At 36.4% G+C, this 27,688-nt stretch overlaps 1 protein-coding gene across 3 annotated transcripts in view; it reads left to right on the top strand.

The window, feature by feature from the left end:
- The first annotated feature begins 1,712 nt into the window (after positions 1-1,712).
- sdk1a (sidekick cell adhesion molecule 1a) overlaps positions 1,713-27,688 on the top strand; it is a 349,997-nt gene continuing 324,021 nt past the window's right edge. For all 3 annotated transcript variants that reach the window (XM_067382425.1, XM_067382423.1, XM_067382422.1), the window contains exon 1: positions 1,713-2,868. In XM_067382425.1, coding sequence (XP_067238526.1) covers positions 2,529-2,868 — 340 coding nt within the window. In that variant the 5' untranslated portion in view covers positions 1,713-2,528. The remainder of the gene's footprint in view (positions 2,869-27,688) is intronic.

Below are 27,688 nucleotides of genomic sequence, written 5' to 3'. Positions count from 1 at the left end.
GTGCTGCTGCTCCCAAGAAGAGGGCGGAGTTTCAAAATCTCATGTTAGCAACTCCAAAAATGTCAGAAACTGTTCAGCCTTTTATGTTCAAACCGGAGTCGGACAATGATGGAGAGACTCAAGAAGAAGTGACAACATGTAGAACGCAACAGGACGTTTCTAAACGGTCAGTTGATGAATTTATGTAGCTGATGTGGAGTTAACTATCTTAAAGTCATTGATTAGCATATTCTGTCATGATAATCTATAAATCGCTCATGTGGGAACTGTTGTACAGTGCCAGAGAATATATGCTGCATGAAGACTGAACAGGTATAGTCTTATAGTCAGGTATATCTTGCTTTTATGACATGCTATTGCATTTGTGTTACATACTGCAATGCAATAACATATCCTCATTCCTTTGTTTGCATGTTCTCAGGGGCAGGGTTTATGTAAATTTTAGGGTTAGTGTTGTAGTTTCTACCAGCCGTTTATTGAAGTCCTTAAACAGAGAATTCTTTAAAAGAAAATATCTAATTTTGCTTTGAACTTTGAACGTCTTAACTTTGCAGATGTTGTTTATGCTCTAACAGCAACATTACACACTAACTAAAGTAATAAAGTGAAATCATAATCAACCATCCCTTTAAAATCGATTTAGTCGAGGCAACCAAATTTTTATTTTTTTTTAAAACCTAAATATAGTTTTTGATTTGCAATGACATCCAGGGGTAAAAAAGATAAAAAGGGAAAAGTAATTTGACCTTGATGTTCAGTCTGTTGAGGTTTCTCTCATGCCAACCACAATGTGTCCTCCCTGAATTTTTTTTTTTTTTTTTTTTTTTTTAAAAACACATACATTTTATACTTTTATTTTAATATTCAGTACTGATCCTAACTGATGGTACATGAGTGACATAGCTACTGTTGATGTGGTTGGTTACTTAAAGTCAGCATGAATCAAAAGTTAGTCTTTTCCTCCATATTGTGAAGTATATCCGAGTAAAACGGCTTCTCGAACAAGAAAAAAATGTAGGGCGGGACTTGATTTTATCAATGAGGAATTGATTGGATGGTTGCGGTTTGCTATTGCTGTGATGTCATGTGAGTGACAGGTTGTCCAGCCCTCACAAGTCATCAGAGAAGATGTCGCTGCAAGAGAGACGGGAAGCTACAGTATTTTGCTTAAAGATTACAAGGGCACATGACTTATTTTAAGTATAATGTGCATGGATAAATCATTTACTCTGCAATATTCCATAAAAAAAAAAAATAAAATAAATATGGTCACTTCGAAGGTGAAGGCGATTCTATTCGCAAATGCTTTTTAGGTTAGGCTACTGAAAAGTTGTTTAAAATGCTACTGAATTGTGCCTTTTTTAATATTAACAGTTACATTTGTAGAGCCCCCCACTCACAACAGTTTGTTTTGATATCTCTTAAGATTTATTTAAGGCGATATATTTAAGCTCCATATAATTCGCACCCGTTATATATATATATATATATATATATATATATATATATATATATATATATATATATATATATATATATATATATATATATATATATATATATATACAAGCGAATATATGTCATTGCTGCAACACTAGGAGTGTATAAAGTATTGCCTCCAGCAGCAGCCAATGAGTCTTTAGTGGGGCGGAGGTGAGTGAGTGAGTGAGAGGGAGCGCGGCTGCAGTTCTCAATGGAAGTTGCTGTAAGTGCGCTGGACCTGTACACTACATTTCCCTCGCTTCAGTTCGCTGTGAGCCGGAGCTCTGCTCACACGTACACAACGATCAGCCGCTTGTTGCTTTGGCTCGCAGGGCATTTCAAAAGTACGCCGGAGCACCTGGGATACCTTGCGATATACATATCTATTTATTGATTTGCTTCTATAAGCATATTCGCTGCGACGTTTCATCAGGCACTGCCGGTGAATTTAAGAGAGCTCATATTAGTACGCATACAGTTTTTGAGTGTCTTTGACTGGGTTTACGTAGCTGCATGCAACCGTATGGATCCTTGTCGATAGTGTACATCAGTCGACTGGTAGTTGATAGTTTGGCTGGTTATGGGTTTCTTTGCAGTTCCTCCAACATGTTGAAATAACAGGAGGAGCAGCACTGCATGCAACTGGATCTGCAAAGTGAGAGCGGATCGAAAATGAGACTTGAGGGGATGTATATTGAGTGAGTGTGCTTTTAAAGTGGGCTTAATAAATACTATTTACGAGACTTTAATTCGCAAGAAATAAAAAGGCTGACGGGATCATGTAAAGTGAATCAGTGTGGTGTCATCAGTGTAATGCATAGGCTACATTTAATTACAGCATATTTATAAACGCGTAATGACGTGTGAGCAGTGAGCGCGCGCCTTGGCGGGCTTCACGCGCAGTGTCTTAATTTTACTGTTAATGAAAAGCACATTATTTGCCAGGAACTTTCGACTGGGCAGAATGCACGTTTTCTAATTGTCAGTTCCCGTGGATAAGAGTTAAACTTGCGGAGAGCGAAACGGAGCGCGCGCGCGATACCGGAATGGGCGCCAGTGGATCTGATCCCACAGAGAGAAAATTCACAGGTCTGTCTAAAGCACAGAGACCTGGGAGACACAACACGGCTGTGGAGGAGGACAGTGTTTACTCTGGAGGCAACGGCTCCCGTAAAGCCACAGCGCGCACTTACTCAACATCACTTCTCACACGCCTGGACAGGAATGCCATCATGTGTGAGCACAGGAGCGCTTCTTCCAAGATTTTTACACGGTTCTCCGGGAGGATTGCGAGCGGGAATGGAAGGAGAAAGTTTGCGTTGTGCACTTGGAGTTGGTGGGCGTTTTTCTGCATTCACGTCCACGTGTTGAGAGCGGTCACACAAGGTAAGTTTTGAATATGACACAGCAGCTTCGTATAGAACAGTTCAGTATACTCTGATATACGGTGAATCTGCAGCTATAGAGGCACTTTTGACTCCTTGAAAAACGTGTATCACTTCCTGAAATGGCTTTGGTCATATTTAAGTGGATTTTGGTGTGATATGTGATGGTGTGGAGTTTTGCTATTTTTTTATTTGACCCATTTTTAGAGAAAAAGTTGATTAAGCCGTGAACGTACATGCTAACATACGTTGTCTAGCTAGCATCCATTTAGCTTTGAATGTATACTATTAAAATTGATTGGAATTGATTGAATCTGAAATTAAAATAAGTTAAAATTTTGAATTAAATGTAAACCGTTGGTAGTGAGCTTTTAGTCATTTTAAAAAAAAAAAAAAAAAAAAATATTGCAGGAACACGCCCCTTGGTATTTTGCATTAAAGTCATCATAATCAAATAACGCTACAGTTTTATGGAAAAACTTAAAGGAGTAATTAACTTCTGAATTAAAATTTCCTGATAATTTACTCACCCCCATGTCATTCAAGATGTTCATGTCTTTCTTTCTTCAGTTGAAAAGAAATTAAGGTTTTTGAGGAAAACATTCCAGGATTTTTCTCCATATAGTGGACTTCAGTGTGGTTCAGTGGGTTGAAGGTCCAAATTGCAGTTTCAGTTTCAGACAGGGAATAAGAGTCTTAAATTAAAAATGTATATACTTTTTATTCACAAATGCTCATCTTGCACTAGCTCTGTGCCGTGGGCGGTAGTAGGGCGAAAAACGTTATCTAATTTTCTTCTTTAACTTCAAAATCATCCGAAATCGTTGTTTTACCTTTGTTTTTGTAAAATGCGTTTAGCTTAATCTTTGCATGTTCGCTCTATAGACACCGTATCTTTCGCCTACGTCACGATTGACCTTTCCAACATGATTATGTCATGCGTGGCAGATTGCAGAGCTAGTGCAAGATGAGCATTTGTGGTTAAGAAGTATATACATTTTTATTTTTTTTAGAAAATGACCACTTGTTTCGCTAGATAAGACCCTTATTACTCATCTGGGATCGTGTCAAATGCTTTGAAGCTGCACTGAAACTGTAATTTGGACCTTCAACCTGTTAAACCCCATTGAAGTCCACTATATGGAGAAAAATCCTGGAATGTTTTCCTCAGAAAACTTTATTTCTTTTCAACTGAAGAAAGAAAGACATGAACATCTTGGATGACATGGGGGTGAGTCAGTTATAAGAAAATTTTCATTCATAAGTGAACTACTCCTTTAATGACAGGAGTTTTGAAAAACGAATTGTACACATCAATATCAAATGCAAAGTAAAATTGATCTGATTTTAAGCATTTTTTTCCCCTAATCATTTATTGAAGAGGGGAAGTTTGGAGAAATTCTAACATATTTAACATATTGTTTGTTCTTTAAAATGAGAAACAGGATTTTAGATGTGAGGACAAAAAGTTCTCCTACTGGAAGAATCACCTAAATTCTATAGATCGACCTAATAGTGTCATATTGGAAATTATGAATGGTGCATGATCAATGTGTTTGACACTGATGTCATAAAGCTGCTACACTTGATTTCAATGATAATGGAATGTCAAATATTTGTCTGTCTGTGCAACAGACGGTTGAGCTGAGATCTCTGAACCTGAACAATAGAGGAGTCATTAGGTCAGACTGCATGCATGGTCACAGATGGCATATGCATCGCTTGGCCGTGATTCCCTCTGCAATGTTTCTCATCAGGGTATATGATATGCATAGTGGGGCACTTGGGGACAAGAGTAACAGTTGGCATGCTGAGAAAAGAAAGTTACTGGTTAGTGCTGTTATAAGAACTCTAGCCCCCGGTTTCACAGACAAGGCTTAAACCTAATCCCAGACTAAAATGCATCTTATGTCAGTGTCTTTGTTTTGCCTCAAGATGCACACCAGTAATGTTTTTTTCTAAAGCACATTTATAAAAGTTTATAAAAGTTACTTAAATGTCCAATTAAGCCAATCCTGGCTTAATCTAAGCCCTGTCTGTGAAACCAGGCCTAGATGTAGGTTTGCTTTATGTAACGTGATATTAAAGTACTTTTTTGATGTGATGATGCCGATGAGCATAAAAAAGAACTGGTCTTTTCAGAATTGGTTCCTTTTTTTTTAAGAATTTGTTATTTTAGACATTGGGGGTATAATAGAAATGATCAGCCATGTGTGACTAATGACAGGCCCTTTTATTCCTCTGTCAAATTATTTTTATTGAAAAATAACCAAAACAGCATGCCTCATTAAAAAGAACATTTTTAATTCCTTAATACTCCACAGATTAGAGTCATTTTCTTCTCGTAATCAAAAGGATAAATGATCTAAAAAAAAAAAAGATGGCAAAATTCTCATGAATTAAAACCTTATCCTGCTTTAAGCTCTTTCCACCCACAATGCATGTATTTTTGTCACTTGTGCTATTTGCATTTCTGAAGGCACCATAAAAAACAACAACAACAACAGATGTTCAGTTAAAGGAGTTTTAACCAGCTGCTAACTAGATTAAGCTATAAATGTGAATCTGAAGCCTAAAACTTGCTTTTAGGTACAAATAAAATGGTGATTTGTTTTTTAAATTCTAGACAACAAGAAACTGGAATAATATCCATGTAATTTACTTTGACATATGACTATATTTGATTTATTCAAGTGTGAGGTTCTGTTTTGTGTGTTGTTTTGTCCTTTAAGATGAACGCTTACTGAAGATATAGGCCTATAGGAAAAGTGTGTCAGCTTAAGGTATATTCCTTGAATATCTTTAGAGTTAAAGGGTTAGTTCACCCAAAAATGAAAATTCTGACATTAATTACTCACCCTCATGTCGTTCAACACCCGTAAAGGCCTTTGCACACTGAGTCCGAAATTCGCATGCGAAACTTTCGCACGTTAAAAAATAAATTCGACCTCACGTTATGTCAATCACGTTTGCACACTGCCTCCGAGACTTTCGTCCATCATAAAAATATTCAGATCAGGTTCGATATTCTGCGTTTTTCGCATCTGTGGCATGCATTTTGAGAGACGTTTTGACAATTCAGAGCCACTGTACGCAAACGCAAAAATCCAGAATGCCCATCTGACAAGTTGATCCACGTCGTCTACAGCACAAAACAGCAGCACTGTGTGACAAACAAAGTGTGGAACACAAGGAGACAAAATAGTCAGACTGTGCCAGTAGCAAAGCATCAAACTGAGCCACTGACATCCTGAAGTAAACTTTGAAACGCTCAGGATAATCACGTAGCTCCTTGATGAGGTGGAAGTCTCCTTCCTCTCTATGCAATCTCAGGATTGGATCGACCCAGTATTTCCTCTTTCGTTTTCTCTTTTTAAGAAGAGCGAGGACAACTAAATCGTGCTCACTGCTTGAAGACTTCATTTTGTATTGTTTTGCTTTTTTTTTTTCACAATGTTTTCATTAATAAGCATTGGACTCAGTGTGCAAGGTCTCTGTTCGTGACGAATTTTTAGGATTACGAATACGAAAAAACGCATGCGAAAATTTTGGACTCAGTCTGCAAAGGCCTTAAGACCTTTGTTCTTCTGCGAAACATAAATTAAGATATTTTGATGAAATCCGATGGCTCAGTGTGGCCTCCATTGACAGTAAGACAATTAACACTTTCAGATGGCCAGAAAACTACTAAACACATATTTAAAACAGTTCATGTGACTACAGTGGTTCAACCTTAATGTATGAAGCGACGAGAATACTTTTTGTGCGCCAAAAAAATAAATAATTAAAAAATAACGACTTTATTCAACAATATCTAGTGATGGGCGATTTCAAAACACTGCTTCATGAAGCTTCGAAGTTTTACAAATCTTTTGTTTTGAATCAGTGGTTCGGAGCGTGTATCAAACTGCCAACGTCACGTGATTTCAGTAAACGAGGCTTCGTTACGTAATAAGTGTTTCGAAATGTTTCGAAATTTCAATGGTTCACATGACTTTGGCAGTTTGATACACGCTCCGAACCACTGATTCGAAACAAAAGATTCGTAAAGCTTCGAAGCTTCATGAAGCAGTGTTTTGAAATCGCCCATCACTAGATATTAGGGCTGTAACGATATGCGATATGGAATCGAAATCGCGATACGCAATTTAATAATTACTATAAGTATAAGGGAATGTAACGATTTATCGTAGATGGTGTGTCTCAATCAGCTCTCTAGTTCAGTAAGTGTTTCGGGCACACATTGAATCTTGCAAGCAGGTTTAAACGTTTCTCATGTCAGTCTCTTGCATGGTCGCGTGAGAAAAGTCGTGGCTTTCTTTCACTGCAGTGCACAGCAACAGCTGTGCTCACAGAAAAGCAAAAGACGCTTGCGATGCTTTGCTTTAAGTTCTGTGGCGCCGTTCACATATTGCGTCTTTTCCGCGTGCAAGTCAGTTATTATTTTCAAATGTAGCCGCGCGGCAGGCGCGCTCATAATGGGATCAACGCGGTCGCGATGCGCATGCAATTCTCAACTTCTCAGAATGCCGCAAGCGCGACGCAGGTCGTGTGACAAGAATCAACCGATCAGCTATGGCCTTTCGTAACAAAACATCAAAAGCTCAGCCGAACAGCTGATCATAGCTGTACATGGTGGTTTTTATATCTTAATATATCTCGTAGTAAAATTAATGCAAGGGCTAGAAATCATTTATCCTTTGCAGAAACATCCTGATCCTCTTGTAGAGCCCAGTTCAAGGTTGCATAGCAACGACCGATGCCACGGGAGCGCAAGCGCTTTGGAAAGAAGGAGAAGCGGTGCGGCCGCGCCTTCCACGCGTTTTTAGATGCGATATGTGAACGGCCCCTATTCATAATTCTAAGTTCATGTTAAATTTAAAAAAAATTTTTTAGTGACAGACAGCCCTATTCAACTGTTAATTTGAATACAAAAGGTTTTTATTAAAATTTTATATTTATTTATTTTATTGAAATGTGATCTTGTGTGTACAACAAGGACAATTATTGAAATTTGTTAATGTTTTTTTTAATAAATCTTGTTTGAATTTCAGTTTCATTTTGTTCAAAATATCGTGATACGTATCGTATCGTGAACTCAGTATCGAGATACGTATCGTATCGTGACCTGAGCGTATCGTTACACCCCTACTAGATATTGTTGAATAAAGTCGTCGTTCAGTTTTTTTGGCGTGCAAAAAGTATTCTCGTCACTTCATAACATTAAGGTTGAACCACTGTAGTCACATGAACTGTTTAAATATGTCTTTAGTAGCTTTCTGGGCAATTGTGTTAATTATCTTGCTGTCAATAGAGGCCTCACAATATCTTAATTTGTCTTCTGAAGATGAACGAAGGTCTTACAAGTGATTTATGACAAAATGTTAATTTCTGGGTGAACTAATCCTTTAATATCTCATATCTTTAAATGCACCATTGAAAGAATAAATTAAATGACTAATCTTATTTATATGTGAATGCTTTCAGAGCTATGCTCCAAAGTACACTTCTGTGGTTACTAATTAACTTTGAACATACAGAGACAGTACTCTTAAGTGGATGCATTGACTCAATTTCAGTCTAGAAATGGTAAAGCAGACAACGTTTGTGTGTGTGTGTGGAGGAGTGTAGTTACCGTAATTTAAGGTTGCAGTCTTTTATTGCATGCTTCAAACGTATATACTTTATTTAATTTCTAAAGGTTCAGCAAAGTTGTTGAGGTGCATGCAGTGTCAGCCAGATCCCAAGTCCTATGTCAAGGTCTTTTGATGTTTGGAGAGCGCCCAGCACTGTTCTGGGAATGGGCTAGATATTATTGATCTGAATTGAGGAGCCAACAGCATTATCGGAGCTAGCATATTGGAACGAGGTTGACATGTTAACCTTTTCGTTTCATTTAACATGGCAATATAAATTTGAGTGTTAAGATTAGGTTTTTAGATCTCAAAGCTGCTGTCGTTTTTATTTTTAGAATAGCCAAAAAACAGTAAGTACTGTCTACGGTCACAGTTTATGTTTGAACGAAAGCTGCCTATTATACACTAAAATGTTCTTGGCTCTCATTTTGATGCAGAAAAACCTGGGCAAATCTAGCCTTTTGCAGGTGTTTATATTTGTTTCAAATCATAAACTTCTGCTGGCAGTTGAAATTTTTGGCTGCTTGGGTCTGGCAGAGGACCACAATGCCCTTAAAACCAAACGCCCGGGCAGAGAGGGAGTTTTTCAAGCAGTAGCAGGTGCACAATCCCCCTGCCGTGCATCTAGAAAGGTCTCTGGGCTAATGATGTTTGTGCCACAACATTGTGAAGGTAAATGTAGTTTCATCCACAAGAAAGTTCCCTGTATATCATCTGCTAGATGTGCCAGCAGACACATCCACCCGACTCATTTATGGCTGTAATCTTTTAAATTTCATTGCTTCGCCATCTGTGCAATCAGCAACTGCTAAATTTTTCATTTTCTGTGGTGTCCTTCTGTATCTGAAGAATATACTACTTTAGATGAGAGAGTCAAGTTTCATATACTGTACATGGGTTTTTAATGACTTTCAAACTTAAAAAATTTGGTTTTGTGTGGTGTATAGAGGGTATGCACATGACGTCACCGTCAGCCATTGTGACTGCGGTTACACCCAGAAAGACTGGCAGAAAGACTGAGTGGCAGCATTGGTTTTCAGCATGAATGCCATGAAAACACACAAAAACACATTCAAAAAGGGAAAGAGCTTTGCAATTGACTGTACAATTAGATTTGACAGGAAATTTGAGGTATATTTTTACAGACTGCCAAAAGCTAAAGAAAAGAGAAGCAGTGAATAGCTGCAATTCAACTTCTGGAAACTACTGGACTCCAGGCAGAGAAACATGGATTTTCAGTTATAATTTTTGTCAGCATTTTGACTTTTGGGGTAAAATCATACCCTATATATTGTATTGTTATATATTGTATTGACAACTCATCAATTAAATATTTACCATGTTATATTCTGCATAATTTTGTGTTTTTAAATAAATACTGACAAAACTGTACAAGTTTTAGGGCTGGATGATATATATATATATATATATATATATATATATATATATATATATATATATTTTTTTTTTTTTTTTTTTTTTTTTTTGTGGAGGGGCAAGTGAAAATATTGGCAGCACAAGTAAAAAATATGAACTACTGGGGGCAACTGGGGGGTTGAGCCCTGCTGCCACCATTTTGATTATTGATTTGTACACAAATCATTGTGAATGCATGTAATGCAAGAGCAGACATTCATTTCACAGCTTCAGCGCTGCCAGCTCGTCCAGGTGAAGGATACCACATAGTATTTCATGTCAAAGTTGAGGAATTGCCCCCTATCTTCTAAATTAAAATGATGAGTACAATTCCTGGCATGACAAATGTGTCAGTGCTGCTTAACATATTTTTTTTTCAGTTCCCTTTCATGTGCTGCTTTAAAGCAAGGTTAATAATTATGTCTGTTGTTTTTATAAAGGTTAATGCAATTATGAAGTGTTTTTCCATGAGTACGGTTGGGTAAATTAGCTGTTATTTTATTTCCTTGATTGTATTATTCAAACTTTGATTGCGTTTCCATTTAATTGCGAACTGAATTAATTTTTATGGCTGGATTTGACACTTCAAATCATATCTCAAAAAGATACTACAAACTCTTCATAGTAATAAGATTCAGCAAACAATGAATGAATGCAGTTAATGAAAAAAAAAATCACAGTATGATATTTGCTAAATATGTAATCATTTGGTAGTTTAATGTAAGCTTTTACTTTAAGAAAATCTTGTTTTCTTAAAAACACAAAGTCATGCCGAAGGCATCAGTGAGCATCTATTGGTACTTTACTAAACCACATCTCATCACAATTAACAAGATGTGTGCCATTATGTTATCAGTAAGGCCTGTCAGAGTATGTCAAAGCAATCATGAACAATCTGTAATTAGTAGGGTTTTAAATATACAAAATGCATCAATACCTTCTTTAATTGTCATTGTTTTTTAAGTGTCATAATAATCATTAGGGATGGATCACAATGGCAAACTCAACAACCAACTAATCAATATCCAAGTGTGATTAGTTTTTGCTTTCTTTCTTTTTGATTTGGTCCTTGCACTCTAAAAACTGCTGGGTTAAATATGGACAAAACCAGGGATTGGGTTGTTTTCACCCAGCCATTTTTTTCAACCAATTTTGGATTTATTTTTTTAGCCAGCAATATATTAATATAGTAAAAGGCATGTTTTTGCTCACTCTCAAATAGGGGCAAATTTGTGGGGTATTTTAAGCTGAAACTTGACCAGACCAGAGACTTATATTACATCATGTGAAAGAGGGCATAATAGGTGCCTTTTAACCCAACCTGCTGGGTTTGTCCATATTTTACCCAGCTTGGGTTGTCTTTAACCCAGCATTTTTTAGAGTGTGGGCATTATGTAATGTATCATGCTGTGTTTAGTTTTTAAAAATGCATCTCTAGTCCCCTTGCATTCTGTTTCTATCCCATCTCAAGCCTAAACCCAGCTTAACTTATTCTCTTTCAAAAACAAAGATTCTAAAATGAGATTTTTGCAGCGATGCCATATACAAACCATTTTGGGTTCACCAAAGAAACCAAGAACTAGTTTTAAGAATCAGGGTCCAGTTTCATGAAACATTATTAAGAAATTTGGTCATCTGGAGGAAGCTAGTTATTTAAGTTTATAAAGTTTTAAATATGGATATTTTTCTTACTAAAACCCATCGCTTCGCTTCAGAAGGCCTTTATTAACCCCCTGGAGCCGTATGGATTATATTTATGATGGATGGATGCACTTTTATTGGGCTTCAAAATCTCGCACCCCATTCACATTATAAAGCTTGGTAGAACCAGGATATTTTTAAATATATCTCCGATTGTGTTTGTCTGAAAGAAGATGGGCATATACATGGATGGCTTGAGGGTGAGTAAATCATGGGATAATTTTCATTTTTGGGTGACATTTTTCAGCTCCGTTACTAATCTTGACTGAAAATATGTTTTTTGTACATCCCTAGTGTTCGTGAAACCTTTTTACATAGAAGGATATTTTAAGCAGAAAGGCAAGGCTTAGTTGGACAGAGCCACAAAATGTTCATTCTCTATGTTCATAATTTTATATATAGGTTTTCATTTGGGATCAGCCCAAGATTGAGATGCATTTCAAATCTCATCAAGAGTCAAATGGATTGCTACTTATTATTGCCAGAGTTCAGATGTAATGGAATAGAAAATGAATTAGAATTTAGACATTTGAAGAATGAAGAAAAAAATGGAAGAAATTTATTCCTGATGAAGTCAGCATGAATGTAAAGCTGTTGACCTAAAGCTAAGTATATTGCTGGGAATTAAAATAAACTGCAACAAAGTGATATTTAATGATTCTGGAAAGCGATCAAAAATAAATTTTACTTCTTTAATTAAGAACAATCAGTACACATTGTCTCTTAATTACACAAATATTAGTATTATTATCAATTAGAATAATTATGAAGGTAATGAAAACACAAACACAGATTGTTTTCAGAGCTTTGTAGCAGTTGAATGTTAAGGGCCATTGCTCTCGTTGAGTTTGCTGATTGTAAATACAATTATCCAAGTGATCAAGCAGTACATTTTATGTTATCAATGGCACCAAATAACTTCATGAAGTTACACAAAAAGATTTAAAATGAAACCCGTATCATATATTGATTCTACAAATTGGGAGAAAATTAACTTTTTTGTAGCATGTATCCTTAGGGAATGAACTTTACAATTGAGCTGTGAATCATAAAGTTGAACTAAATCAATATCACTCAAGCAAGGGTGTGTTATGGCTGTATATCAGCACAGTAAGGAAAAAACAAGGGATGTCCCAAAGACCTTCTTTTGTGTGGAACTACTTTCCAACGTCACGGACTAAGGATCTTGTAGTCAAAATATATATCCAAAGCTCCGTCAATTCAAAAACGTCACATTAGAACTAGAAACAAAGGCTACGTTCGCACTGCGAGCCGTAATGCTCAATTCTGATTTTTTTTTTTTTTTTGTATAGCTGTTCACATTGTTGTTTCAATTGTGGCCAATATTATATTTCCGACAGATCATGGTTCTGAACTGACCTGCATGCGCAGAAGAACAATACGAACCGGGTTTTTACAACAAAATCCACTCAATTGCTTCTCAAAACTAGTCCAAAACTAGCCAATCACATTGTGTTGGGTATCCTGGTAATCACATTTCGAGGGTTAAATATCATGTTAGTGTGGTCACTCCAACCCATGGAGTTGCAAAACAACCCGTGGCAATAGTGAAAAAGTAACCCAATTCTGTGGGAAAATCTGAGACTTGGCAACACGCACAGCTCGCTGTCATATGGATGTAAACACGGAGGGCATTAAAGTAAGCGATTACGCGTTTATTTATAGTGTGATCTGCAGTGGTAGCCAGCGAAAATTATGCACAGGCAATATGAAAAAAAGACAAAGATGTGACAAAAGAGAGCAGAATTTTGAAACTTTAAGATACAGCCCTCATGTTTTGCTTGTATTATAGAGCTGTCTCTGAAATACAAGTTCTGACACATCACTGTCCTTCTACTGACCAGCTTTCGCAACTGTCTTGAGAACGTTGTGTATGTAAAATCTTTGAATAGACTCCCATGATGAATGTTGATCTCGAGTGATGTAAAAATTGCATGAAGTCTGATTTGACAGTTCACACTGCGGTCGCATTACAAAACACCTGATCTGTATTGGATTTAGTACCACATATGTAATTGGCACAAATCGGAATTGAAAAGATCAGATTCCATGTGGTTTGTACTGTTCGTCATGGGGAAAACAGATATGAGTCACATGTGGGCAAAAAAAAATCAGATTTGGGACACATTTACCTGCAGTGTGAACAGAGCAAATATTTCTAAAAAGGTATTGAAGGAGAAGGCAGCATGATTGTGTGATATTGCTTTTATGCAACATTCAATAAACAAGACGTAATATTGAGTAACTTACATTTTAGACATAATGTTGCCAGTTACTGTGTCTGTTTTTGTTCTAGTTTGATTTGATAAACAAATTTGATGATCAATTCAATGTTTTTGAGTAAATGATTCAATGACTCATTGATGAAGAGAGTGAAATTCGACATTCAGTAGTTGCGTCCCAAACGATGCACTATACACTATGCACTTACACACTATGCACTTATGCACTATGTACTCATCCACGTAGTGTGTGAATTGTATAAGGTTATTTTGTCATTTCACAACGGAGTCTGATACCCTCTCCTCCTCCAATATGTGATTAAAGCTGCATCATTTGAGTGCATGAAGCGTCCAACATTCCACACTTTGTTTTTACCATTATTTTATTGCAAAATCCTGGTATTAAAAGTGCACTTTTTCTTTTTGGAATTTTCAGTGTGAATGCATTTATACCTAAAAACATCATAGAATAGTGCATAAGTACCTGAATTGGGACGCACTGAGTGGTTGAATGAATTGGTTGAATGAAAGATTCAAGTGACTCATTCATAATGACTCTCATTGCCACCTCCTAGTGTAACCATGTACATTTCAAGAAAGAGTCACTGTCTAGAAATGGGCAAATATAGAACTAACTGTTGTAAAAAAAGTTAATAAATAGCCTATATTCCTGAACAAGATAGATACCACATAATGAACTGTTCAGTATTGTAGCACTAGGTTGTATTTAAGAGGCTCATTCTATTGAACTGAAAAAATACACACAGGGATATGAATGAGTCAAAGTTCTCTAAATGAATGCTAGTTTTCACAAGAAAAAAAAGAAGTTTAATTGCTACATTAATTAGCTAAACAGATCTTTCCAAATGTCAAAACAAATGTGACTGAGAAGCTTGTATTTCAGAGATTCATATATATATATTTTTAAGAATACCTGAAACAACCCACTGGGTAAAATGCTCCGTTGATCTGATAAGAGTGGGTGATTTACACACATAAAAAATAAAATATGTCAGTTGTGTCATGTCTTTAACATTCAGAGGGATTCAGGCTGTTGAACAACTTGTTCATCAGATGCAACAGACATGTTTGTTGTGAATAATTTATCAGATGATAACAGTTGCTCAGCCTGTCTGACTGTCAATCCCTAACAGATTTATGCAGGGCTTTTTGATTTCCACTCATTTTAGCTGACATTAGAGCCCATTTTAAAGAGTGCAGTCACCTGTTGCGATACTTGGCAGGCTTGTAATCTACCGCAACAATAAAAGTCTTTGAACAATAACAGTCTTCCTGTTTATAACGACTCCCATATGTAAGATAATAAGCTAATTCCTGAGGTTCATTTGGCACGCTTTCTGCTATTGTGCATTATATAAACACAAGATGGGCTTGACTCATGTTAGATAACCGGGCTTTGCTAACTCGGTAGTCTAAATCATGGCCAGCAGTGACCTTTCAACAGCCCTAGACATTTATGTGTGGGAACCAAAATTCAGTTTCATTTTTGCTTTGAAATTCAAATCACACTGACAATTCTAGCATTTCAGCCTTAGTTTAGTAGTGTTTAAAACTAATTTTGATTTGACCAGTTGCCTCAAACCTAATGTTTTACTCTTGTAGGCTAACATTTTTTTTTTTTTTAATATTACAGAACATACTTTAGTGTGCTTGTGTGCGTGCACAGAAAACAGCCACACGTTCAGAATTGAGTTCTCTTTGTGCGCTCAAATGGTTTAAAATTGCTTGAATGTTTAAACTGACAGGACCTAAAACACATTCAAATTAACTTTTATTGTATGACTTTGCAATTAATTGGAGAATGACCTGCGTTTTGAATCGTGGTGTCTGGTCTGTACGGATTAACAGTCCCCACAAGACATTGCACATCCTGCGATGTGACTATCGCGGATGAGCACATCAAAATATAAAATGATATATCGTGCAGCCCTACTATAGACTATATAGATGTGGCTACTGTATATGAGGCTATAGTTTGAATTAATCCTTTTTTTTGCATGACACACTGACATTACAGTAAAGAATGTCTCTTTCGGCATTATCCTGAACATTATATAAACATTAGTTTAATGAGTCATCAAATGGAAAAGAGGCTCTCGGGGGCGCGCAAAAACATCACATCCTATTGATTTTTTCCCAGCAAAAACATCCTGAGTCCTTCATATAAAAATCTGTCATTAGCCTACATCTAAGATAAAAGTCTTCATAGACAACCTAGGAAGTTGGGTGAGGTCTTCTTGTGTTACAAGCTGTGGTAACACTTTATTTTACAGTGTCCTTTTTACATATACATGTACTTACCATAGTAATAAATTATGCATGATTACATGCAACTAACCCTCAACCGAACCCTTATCCTACCCTAACCCTATAGTAAGTACATGTTGCTAATTAATATTACTCAGTACTTAAATACATAATTACACTGTAACAATGACACCTTAAAATAAAGTGTAACCCAAGCTGTTCACATATAATAAATAAATAATAAATAAGCGATTAATACAAAAAAATTCTTACATATAGTGCACTTTCTTTCCATTAAAATGATATTATATGCAAGTACAGATTTTTAAAAATTAAGATTTGAAGTACACTACAGGTGCATATTCAGGACAATTAAGTACACTACATTTTCACAAGAGACATTATACTGTACAATGTTAACATTGTACACTAAACACTAAATTCAGATTATATATGCACTAAATGACATACATCTGTGACGGTCTATATTGATGTTCTAAGGTATTAAGGCACTGATGTTCTAAGGCACGTTTCTACCTTGCTTGTCTAATGTAAACAACCCGCAGTTATGCTAATAAACTGTTACTAAGCTGAATAATAATTTATTTCTATCAACACTGTTAATGAATTGAATGTTTTTTAAAAATGGCTTCTTTTTTATTATGTTACTTTTGCTGAAATTTTATGTCAGTATTTTATGTAAGTGATTTTTATGTTGTTTTTAGGCAAAATGTGAAGTACAGCAATATGAAATTTTATGGTATATTAAAATATTTGGTAACACTTTATTTTAGTTTTTTTTTAACTAGTTGCTTATTGGCATGCATATAACTAGAATATTAGCTATTTATTAGTACTTGTTAAGCACATATTAATGTCTTATTCTGCTTGACCTTATTCTACATTCCTAATCCTACCCAATATCTAAACCTAACAACTACCTTACTAACTAATAATAAGCAGTAAATTGGGAGTTTATTGAGGGAAAAGTTTACATGTGTTCCCTATATTAAAGTGTTACCAAATATTTTTTCCAAAGCATATTTTATTTTTCAGTTGTATTTTCCCTGGGAACCATTCTCATGACCTTGGCGGTGCTAGTGCCGTGCTCTACCAGTTGAGCTAAAGGAACATAATGAAAATTCCTGGTTGGATAGATGTTTTGGCAGAATAATTGAACTATGGCATAATCCTTCATTCTGGTTGGTTGGATAGATGTATGTTGTCCAACATAGAGAACAGGGAACTGAATTGTGTGATTTGTTTCTTCATATAATACACTCACCCACACAATTATTGATTACACCAAACAAATCCCTCATGTTCTCATGTCCACAGTTTTATCTAGAATCGCCCGCTTGCCCGCAGAACATTATGTTAAATATTAACATGAGCAAATATTTTCTGACCCTTCAGTGTTTTCTTTTTGATACTGAATTGGAGCAGTTTTCCTTCATGAAAGAACCCATTTTGTGCAGTATTACTGATAAGTAGGTCAAGTGAAATGTGTTTAGACACTAGACACATGTGAAGAACAGCATGGGAACCGGGTTTTGGTTTCACAATAACACAGTTGTTATCATTTGAAGTTTTGCAGTAGGCCACAAGAGCAAAAGGACAGGGTTCAGTATAGCCAAGGCAGGAAACACCCGTTGAAATGAGCCGCATCGCCACTACGCAGAGATTGGCATGGTCACATTCAAAAGCAAATTCACACAGAAAGCACTTTAATCACTAGAATTGTAAAATTGCAGGACCACCTATTAGACTGAGCTTTCTGATTTGAAAAGAAGTGCATTGAATACTGCGCTCAATCTCCTGTCAAATGGCTTCGAATAATGTGGAATCATTTTTTTACACACTCAGCATTTTCTCTCACTACCGGATCATTGTCACTGTAGTCTTTACTTTTTAATATATGACCGCAAGACTCCATAGGCAATTTGTCATCTGAATCTGGTGAAATGATGAGGTCATTTACATTTCTTCACTTGTTCTATGCAAACATGCGGCATGCCGTGAATGTCATCATGAGTGGAATGGATTTGCTTATGATTTGCACAGATGATGCCACTATGTTATTGAAACTGAAACCGCTTGAGCTTTGCTCAATGCGACTACCACATTCAAGGTCCAGAAAGGTAGTAAAGACATTGTTAAAATAGTCCGCGTGACTGCAGTGGTTCAACCTTAATGTTATGAAGCAATGAGAATACTTTTTGTGCAAAAAAACAAAAACAACAAAAACAAAACAAAAAATGACTTTATTCAACAATTTCTTCTCTTCCGGGTCAGTCTCTGACTATAATAAAGTCAATAATAAAAAAATAAAGTCGTTATTCTTGTCACTTCATAGCATTAAGGTTAAAGCACTGTAGTCACATGGACTATTTTAACAACGTTTTTACTACCTTTCTTGACCTTGAAAGTGGCAATTGTTTTGCTGTCTATGGGGGAATCAGAAAGCTTTTGGATTTTTTAAAAAAATATCTTAATTTGTGTTCCAAAAATGAACCAAGGTCATACTGGTTTGGAACGAAATGAGGGTGAATAATTAATGACTTAATTTTCATTTTTGTGTGAACTAACTCTTTAATAATAATAATAATAATAATAATAAAAAAAAAGAATTCATAAATATCAATCAATAAAGGTTTTTTTAGGAGCGATAGCACATGACATTTTAGAACTTGAATCAACCTGAACTAGTAACAACAGTATAATAATAATAATAATAATAATAATAATAATATAATAAAAGATTATGCCAAATTACAGTATTTAAGTTTTTTTTTCTTTTCCTCATGATATCAGGGCAGCTATTCAGAAATTAAAACATTCCTTCTTACCATAGAAAAGGTTTCATATAAATCATTGTATGTATGAATTTTTAATGTTTTCTATAAATGTGCTACATTTGTTTTGGCTTCTTACACAGGGGCTTCATTTTACAGCTGTGCAAACATATTGGATGAACATTTAGCCCATATTGTCAATATGCATCTGCCGTGGGATGGGTATCTCTCAGATGCATTGGAGATGTAGATGAAGTTGATTCCATTATGGTCTTTTTATGCTTCATTAGTTAAAATCAGGACTTGCACAAACAAATACTGGTGTGAATTTCTCATGTGCTTTGTCTTCTTTTTTTTTTTTGATTTTGCCTGGCTATAGTTCTCATTTTAAAAGATCCAGGCTGATAAACCAGGTTGTCCTTTCAGACTAACTTCCTGAAATCAACCCCTCAGAGGATACCTGGTGGGTTTATGGATAAGTATTTACATGCAGTTATTCTACCTCCATTCAAAGCTTAATAATTTCAGTAAAAAGCTGAGCTGTCTGTGCCCTGAGACCATACATTTGATTTTAACATGCCTCATCTTGCGTGATAGTTTTGAGAGGAAACAAACGTTTTCACAAGCATGTGATCCATGAAATTCCTTGACTTCTATTATGTATGTGCTCGTGTGGTGACTGATGTTGAATGCTGTAGAAATGAACCTACGGATGTGAACGGCAGCCTGTGTGCTCTGTTGTGGTGGGGCAGTATAAAATGATAGGTCGTGGAGGGTGAGGAGAGCATGTGATTTTGCCAACTGTGGTGACCACTGGGGCGGTCTCTAACAACCTGACACAAACCTCGTGACATCATGCTCCCATTTGCAGACTGTGGGTTTAAATTCACTTTTAATTACACTGCTTTAAACAGCTTGCCAAAGCAAACATTTTAAAAAACTTAAAAAATCTTACCAATCTTAAACTTTTGAACTATAGTGTAGATGTCAAAACAGATTATTTTTAAAATTATATTAATAGTATATTACATTTTCAATTATATTAATATTAATAATATCCATAATTTTTATATTATAACATGTAATTATTGTTAAATGTGTCCTAGAATTAAAAATTGAATTTATCTTGGAATAGTTGAATAACAAGAGTTCAGTACATGGAAATGACATACAGTGAGTCTCAAACTCCATTGTTTCCTCCTTCTTATATAAATCTCATTTGTTTAAAAGAGCTCCGAAGAACAGGCGAATCTCAACATAACACTGACTGTTACGTAACAGTCGGGATCATTAATATGTACGCCCCCAATATTTGCATATGCCAGACCATGATCAAGGCATTACACAAGGGCAGCCAGTATTAACGTCTGGATGTGCACAGCTGAATCATTAGACTAGGTAAGCAAGCAAGAACAACAGTGAAAAATGTCAGATGAAATAATAATAACTGACATGATCCATGATATCATGATATTTTTAGTGATATTTGTAAATTGTCTTTCTAAATGTTTCGTTAACATGTTGCTAATGTACCTTTAAATGTGGTTAAAGTTACAATCGTTTCTTACTGTATTCACGGAGACAAGACTGTCGTTATTTTCATTATTAAACACTTGCAGTCTGTATAATTCATAAACACAACTTCATTCTTTATAAATCTCTCCAACAGTGTGTAATGTTAGCTTTAGCCACGCAGCATAGCCTCAAACTCATTCAGAATCAATGTAAACATCCAAATAAATACTGTACTTACGCGATTAGACATGCTGCATGACAAACACTTTGTAAAGATCCATTTTGAGGGTTATATTAGCTGTGTGAACTTTGTTTATGCTGTTTAAAGCAAGCGCGAGCTCGGGGGCGGGGAGCACGAGAATTAAAAGGGGCCACAGCCTGAATTGATGTATAGTTAATGATGCCCCAATATGGGCAGTTAAATAAATGAATAAAATAAATCTATTTGTTATTTTGAGCTGAAACTTCACAGACACATTCAGTGGACACCTTAGACTTATATTACATCTTTTGAAAACATGTTCTACGGCACCTTTAACTGTTTTATCAATACCTTTAGCCTAACTGTTTATGTTTTTATGGGCCAGATTTACTAACAGCTTGCGCCAGCGCAAACCCTCTTTTGGTGTTAAAAAAACTGCTTTCAGGATTTACTAAAGACACGCAATGAAAAATTATTACTGAAAAGGTGTGGGACAGGGCTGTTTTTGCGGCTGACCTTATTGCATATGCATTTGTAGGAGTTTCCCTTTCAGATGCAAAATTTATGGGAGGAGAGTATTTAAATGAATCACGCAATGCGATTTACTAAGGTTTATGCTAGTCGAATTAACTGGTATTTATGCCATTTTAACACCCAAAAATCGTCTTAAACCAGATGCTAATTTGTGCTTGCATTGGTCATTATGGAAATAATCTGGCTGCGTCTGTTCTTTAATTTGCATGTTGTCAGTAGATCACGCACAGAACTTTCCACTCCCATCTGCACATATGTAGGATTGCGCTTTCACGCTAATTTGCCCTGTTTAGTAAATCTGCCCCTATAAGTGATATTTCTAACATCATCCACAATCTTCATTATTTCACTAAGGTTGGTGCAGTGCATTCTGGGTTTACTTTGATGTGATGCAGCTTTAGAATCTGATTAAAACTAAGGCATTATGCGTAATTATGATGCTTTTTGAAGCAGCCTTCCCATTGGGAGCTCACCTGTGATGCCTTAAAATACTGACTCTGCAGGCAGCTCAATAGGTTTTGGAGCAGAGCACATGATTTAACTCCTAATACTTCAGTGGGTGCACTTCTATGAGGTCATTATCATCATCTTTATGCCTCTACAACTCATACTAATGGATCCGTGATTTGAAGCGATGTGCCAGTATGAGATTGTTGACCGAAATGTCAGAGGATAGTGAGATGTCACTTGATGAACCATTTCTAATTCAAAGTTCCCACTATATGCACATACTTATTGGCAAGGCCATGATAATCAGGTTAATCATGCCTGTGGAAGATGTAATTGTTCTTGTAATGTGAAGAAATAGCTAGTGGCTGCTCTCTCTTGTATCTGTGTTGTTGGGTAATCCACTCCGCAATAATACCGGAGGCTGTCGGATCCACATCATTTAAATGTTAACGTCCATGTCCCTTAAATATTACCATAAACATTGCTGCAGCCTAATTGATCTTCAGTAATTGTGGGCGCAAATGGGCGTCATTCATCTGAATTATTGTGCTTTGCCGTTAATTTATGGCACATATAGATTGCAGACTGCTTACACTTATCATACCATGCAACAATGCATATGGCTGACAATGAACGTTGCTGAATAAATGCACATGGTTGTTCATCAATAGTTTAATTGTTGTTCGGATGCAATCAGCATGTGCTTTTACCCAGGACGAATTGTGATTGGACCGATTACCGCAGGTTTTATTGAAATCCAACAAAGCCAGTTTGTTTGATTGTGTATGACGCATGATGAAGTGCCTATTAGGATGCATTATCAAACAAATGAAATGCAAATCTGTGCTCTCACTTGGCCATTTTTGACTCTTGACATAAAGACGCATTACTTTCTCAGTGCAAGCCAAGTTTATTTCACAATCATCAGCACAATGAAAGCAGCGACGACAGAACCTTGACAAAAAACTATATATGATAGACACACATTCCTTAAAGCACTCAAGGGGCGTTTTACTGCCAATCGTGGACAAAAGAGCAATTTAGCTGACATTTGCATCATATAAACCTACAAAGTATTGCTTCAAGCATTTGAATTAGTTTCTGCAGTTCACAGCCAAGAAATGAGCCTGTGTGCCGCCAATGATTGTGTGTCAGTAAAATGAAATCCCTCTAATGCCCTTACATGCTGCAACAAAAATACAGTGCAGCTGCTAATATGCTTGCCGCTCATTTATATCAAGGTAAACTGTTTGCCGCCCGTGCTCACGTAAAATTACATGGTCAGTTAAGCCCAGATGATCATTTCTGGGTAAGTAATTAATTGTAATCTGTTGTCAGGCAGTGTGGGCTGTGTAGGTGCATTGTGCGAGAAACTCTGCACGTGATAAGACCTTCACAGCTAACCTTGTCAGCTGTCGTTTAGATACAACTAACATGCCTGTGTAGAATGATGATTCAACTGGAAAAATTGCCCATTATGCAGTTTTAATGATGTTGTTATTGTCAGGGGCAGTGAATCTTGGATAATGATATTGTGTTTGCATGCTTCTTCAGGTTATCTGGCTTCAACAGACTTTGTCAGATGTGGATGTGTGTGTGTGTGGAAGGGTCAAGCCTCAGTTTCTAATCTTGGAGATGGTGGTCTACATTTGTATGTTCAGATTTTGACTCACATTTTGATTCTAAGTTTCCAGTGATTGGAGGTGGTGCAGTGGTTCTCAGCTGGCTTTGCCCAAAAGTTACCAAAAATGTAAATTAATATGAATGTATCTTAATAATAACTTAATATAATAATATATCTTAGTAATATCTTAATATTAATATATTATTATACAATAGTTCGTTTTGGTCCTTAAATGTGAGGACCATTCGGTCATTGACAAATAAGGTTTTTAAAAGTGTGAAAAATATTATAATTGTTTTTTTTTTTTATAATCAATGAACACTGCTTTTGTCATTTTTTACAAGATGGACAAAATTTGTCACCAAAGAAGTCATTCGGTTTAACCAAAATTTCGGTTTTACCGAATGACGAAAAATGCTAACAGGCTGATATCTATCTAGCTAGCTAGCTAGATAGCTTGCTATATAGCTAGCAAAAGGACAATCAAACATTTTATATTTAGTACAAGTTTTTGAAATATTACAACATTTTCCATATTTTGTAGTGGTTATACCAAATCACGTGATGTTTTGGGACATGCGTATGAGCAAGTGAAAACATAAATTTCAAATAGTTAAAAGAGAGTCAGTTACTGTAATGAGGCGGGACTCAAGATAAGATCCATCTGCAGGCTTTATTAAACAGAATTCGTAGTAAAACAGGCAATGGTCAAACAGTGGCAAACAGGTATGGCAGAGAGCAGGCAGAATCGTAGTCGAGGAACAGGCAATGAATCAGGGCAGGCAGATATCATTCACAAAACCAGGAAACAATAAACAATCCAAAGGGCAGGTGGCAGAGATGCGAACACGGGGAACAGACAGGATCAGAAACAGGCAGACAGAAAGGGCAAATAACGCTCAGAATTGTACACTGGGTGAAACAAGACCTCGCAATGTGTGTGTGTGAGTGAGAGTCCTTTATAGTCCAGGTAAAGAGCTTCAGGAGTATGTGGCAAATGATTGGTGGAGTGAGTGCTGGGAAGTGTAGTCCGGAACTGACAGGATTCGTGACAGTTACTTTGCTTCATGACCATGTGGTCCTTTGCAGGTGTCTGAATGATGTCACATCCTGTCACATGATCTTGACCGCATAACTTTTATATTGGTTACTCCGAATGACATCAATAAAATTGTTGTTTCTCATAACAAAGCAAGGACTTCTACACATAATTTTAATACCATGTTGCCATATTGATATATGATGTTATAAAATCATGCCATGATAAAAAAATATTTTAAGATATTTTAATCAGAAATTAAATATTGGCCTTGGACGGTTAAACTGAATGACCTTTTGACACTTCATAATCTTTAAAGTACCTTTATATGTATTAAAATATACTTAAAACCTTTTGGATTTGTAGGTGTACTACCTGACATACTTTGGATGTCGTATCTTTGTTTTTTACTATTATTAAGGCCTTTGGACAAAAATGACCCGTCACGTCATTGACCCATTCAAATATTTGTATACAGTCCAGCAGCACTTTTTGCTGTCAGTATGTTTATTGAGTGGGGATTTTCCATTGACACTTTCTGCAGGTTATATAGTTATGCCAGTAGGTCGCAACAAGTGACTGTCTTTATGAGTGAGTCATTTGAATTGTTCACTCGGACGCTTTGTTCAAAAATGATGTTTGATTCAAGAATTAAACAATATATGCGTCCGAATGCTTATGCAGCTGACTTTGCAGGCAGCATTTGCACTCGATGGTAACTGATTTCGGACTGACTTTTGAGGCAGCATAATGGTTTAATGATCTACAGCAAAATAGAGAGAAATTTAGTGATAACAAAGTGAATATTTAATTAATACAATACAAATTTTTTGTTAGAGATGACATCATTCAAGAGTGGAAAATGTTGGTCAAAAATTTACATTTCTGACCACTAATCACAAAGTTCAACTGTCACGGAATGGAAGGATACAACTGTGCTGCCTTCAAAAATAGATTAGATGAAGGTATCTTACAGGATGTGACATGATCGTTAGATTCAAATGTGCCTTGTTGCTTTCCTACTACCTTTTTATGCTGCCTGTGGAGGCAGTATTTTTCAGCCAATGAATGTGTCATTGAATCATTTACTCAAACAATTTGATCAGACTTGCTTATTTGTTCACAAATGAAACAATGAGTGAATCCTTGAATATTTTTTCAATTTATTCAGGATTGCTCACTGATACAAGACTGAACCAATGAATGAATCATTGAATCATCCACTCAAAGATATGTTCAAAAACACTGATTCATTTAGAAACAGAACACTGCTACTGTGTGTTGCCTGGAAATGCAACAGCACGTCTGCCGTGGCTTTATTAGACAATATTTACATTGGCGGAGCAGAAACGGACAAAGTAACTGCTAATATTGTTATCTAAGTAAAAGCTCATATACTTTACCCTAAATGAATGTTTATATGGGTGCATTTTGTCATTAGCGTTAAGTTAGCCATTATTTTCCTTGCTGTCTGTGACCCTTTTAGAACATATGCTGCCTTCAAGTGAATGTGAGAAGCTTGTATCTCAGAGTCATTTAATCGGAAACATAATATGGAAGCAGCCTAAACAAAACAAAAGAATGATATTTTTGAACAATAAACCAAAAAAACATATTTATTATATATATGGTTATATATGGTAACACTATGAAACGTTTGTTACATAAAGCAGACCTTGAAGGTTGAATGATTAATTTGACACCATTCACTACAGACTTGCTTGCCATTCACTGAGCTCTTTATATAGACTATAGATATGATATATTATATTATAGATCAGAGTTTATGCCATGTTTCAAATGCCACGCACCTTCTATTGTCACACCTCGGCAACTCGTCCAGAATTCTTAGTTTTCCACTCGTAATTATGCTTTTGCTTGGACATTCATGTGCCCGGATATCCTAATTACGATATTTCCGACTCCACTTGAAGGGCACAAGAATTACAGTTGAGAAGTACCAGTTAAGAATAGACCTGTGTGAAGTGAAAAAAGTTTCTCTCTGCTCCTTTCGGTATGGATAATACGATACGCGACTGTTCTCCAACTTTTTTTTTTTTTTAGTGTGTCTAAATTAGTCTCTATTGTACATCAGAACCAAGATAATTTTCCATTGTGATTAAGCACAGAAGGCATCACGGACAAAAGCCAGACCTTTCACTAATTCTTAAATTAGGAGCAGTACAGCTTCTCCAGCGTGGTTTTGTGAGGTTTTCAGATGAGTAAAAGAGCAGTAGCAGGAACAATAGGCAGATTGTCTCTCTCTTCCACCTCAGTATGTTCAGTGAAACGAATATCCGCAGCTCAAGGGCCCAATGGAGGCTGTGTTAAATGGACCATCGTCTTTATTTGATTAGAGAGTCAAGTAATGTCTTCGTTGTCTTTTAGCATGTGGTAAATTGTTCTTTTTAGATGCATCCAGTGACTCCAGTCAAGTGTTTTTTATTCTAGCACTTTCCCTTTCATCCAAGATTAAATTCATCTTCTGATAAAAGACCAGGATACATCTGCAACACCTCGTGTTGTAGCATCAACAGCTCTTGAGAAGAGGTTGCAGCTGTTTGTTAGCTTTGGAATCTCCCGTCCACTTTTCTCCTATGGATGCTGGTGAAACGAGCAGCGTGATGTTGCCCGGTGAGAAGTGAGTGATGAAAAAGAGAGGACGTGTAGAATGTGAGAGGTGACACATCTGATAACCTATAAATAGTGTGTCTGAGAGCTCGAGCTAGCTTGCGCATGCTGAGGTGAGAGCGTTTCGAAAGAAAGAGAGAGAGAACCAAACAGAGGGATGGGGCTTTTCGCATTGATGTCCTTCGGGACAGCCTGGTCACATTTGTCTCAATCAGCAGTCACTCTCTAGTAGACCAGTTGGTCTCATGAGAGACCAAACCACTGAGCAAACCCAACTCTGGTACAGTACAGTAAATGTGTTTGCGAAGGGGGAGGAGATTTTGCTTTAGCCCAGTGTGATGGTTTTATGGACCCCACTGTCCAGCTGTCACAAGATGGCTATCATACAAAATTATAGAGACACATAACGTTATTGCCATTTAGGCAGTCATATTTTATCCAGCTGTGGTGAGCCTGACATAATTTAGAGAAACCAGGCTGTCGCAGTGCCAGAAGCCAGATATTGGTGCTTTGGATCGGCTGTCTCTTTCTCAATGTAATCATAGCCAGAAGCTTGTGTAGTTGAGAAGAGGAGGATTATTATGGTTTCGCCTTGTGGTCTTGATATATAGGTGCTGTTTCAGTGGGAAGAAAAACATACTTGTCTATGTGGCAACGGCGAACAATGGTCCTTTATGAAGTTGAAGAGTTGCAATTAAAAAAATGATGGTAAAGGAAAGGAGTAAGTGTACATGAGCAGAGAAAAGGCTCAAAGCAAGAACCAGTTC

The sequence above is a fragment of the Chanodichthys erythropterus genome, chromosome 3 (genome assembly GCF_024489055.1).
Source record: "Chanodichthys erythropterus isolate Z2021 chromosome 3, ASM2448905v1, whole genome shotgun sequence".
NCBI classification, from domain to species: domain Eukaryota; kingdom Metazoa; phylum Chordata; class Actinopteri; order Cypriniformes; family Xenocyprididae; genus Chanodichthys; species Chanodichthys erythropterus.
This window is presented reverse-complemented; position numbering and strand designations above follow the sequence as displayed.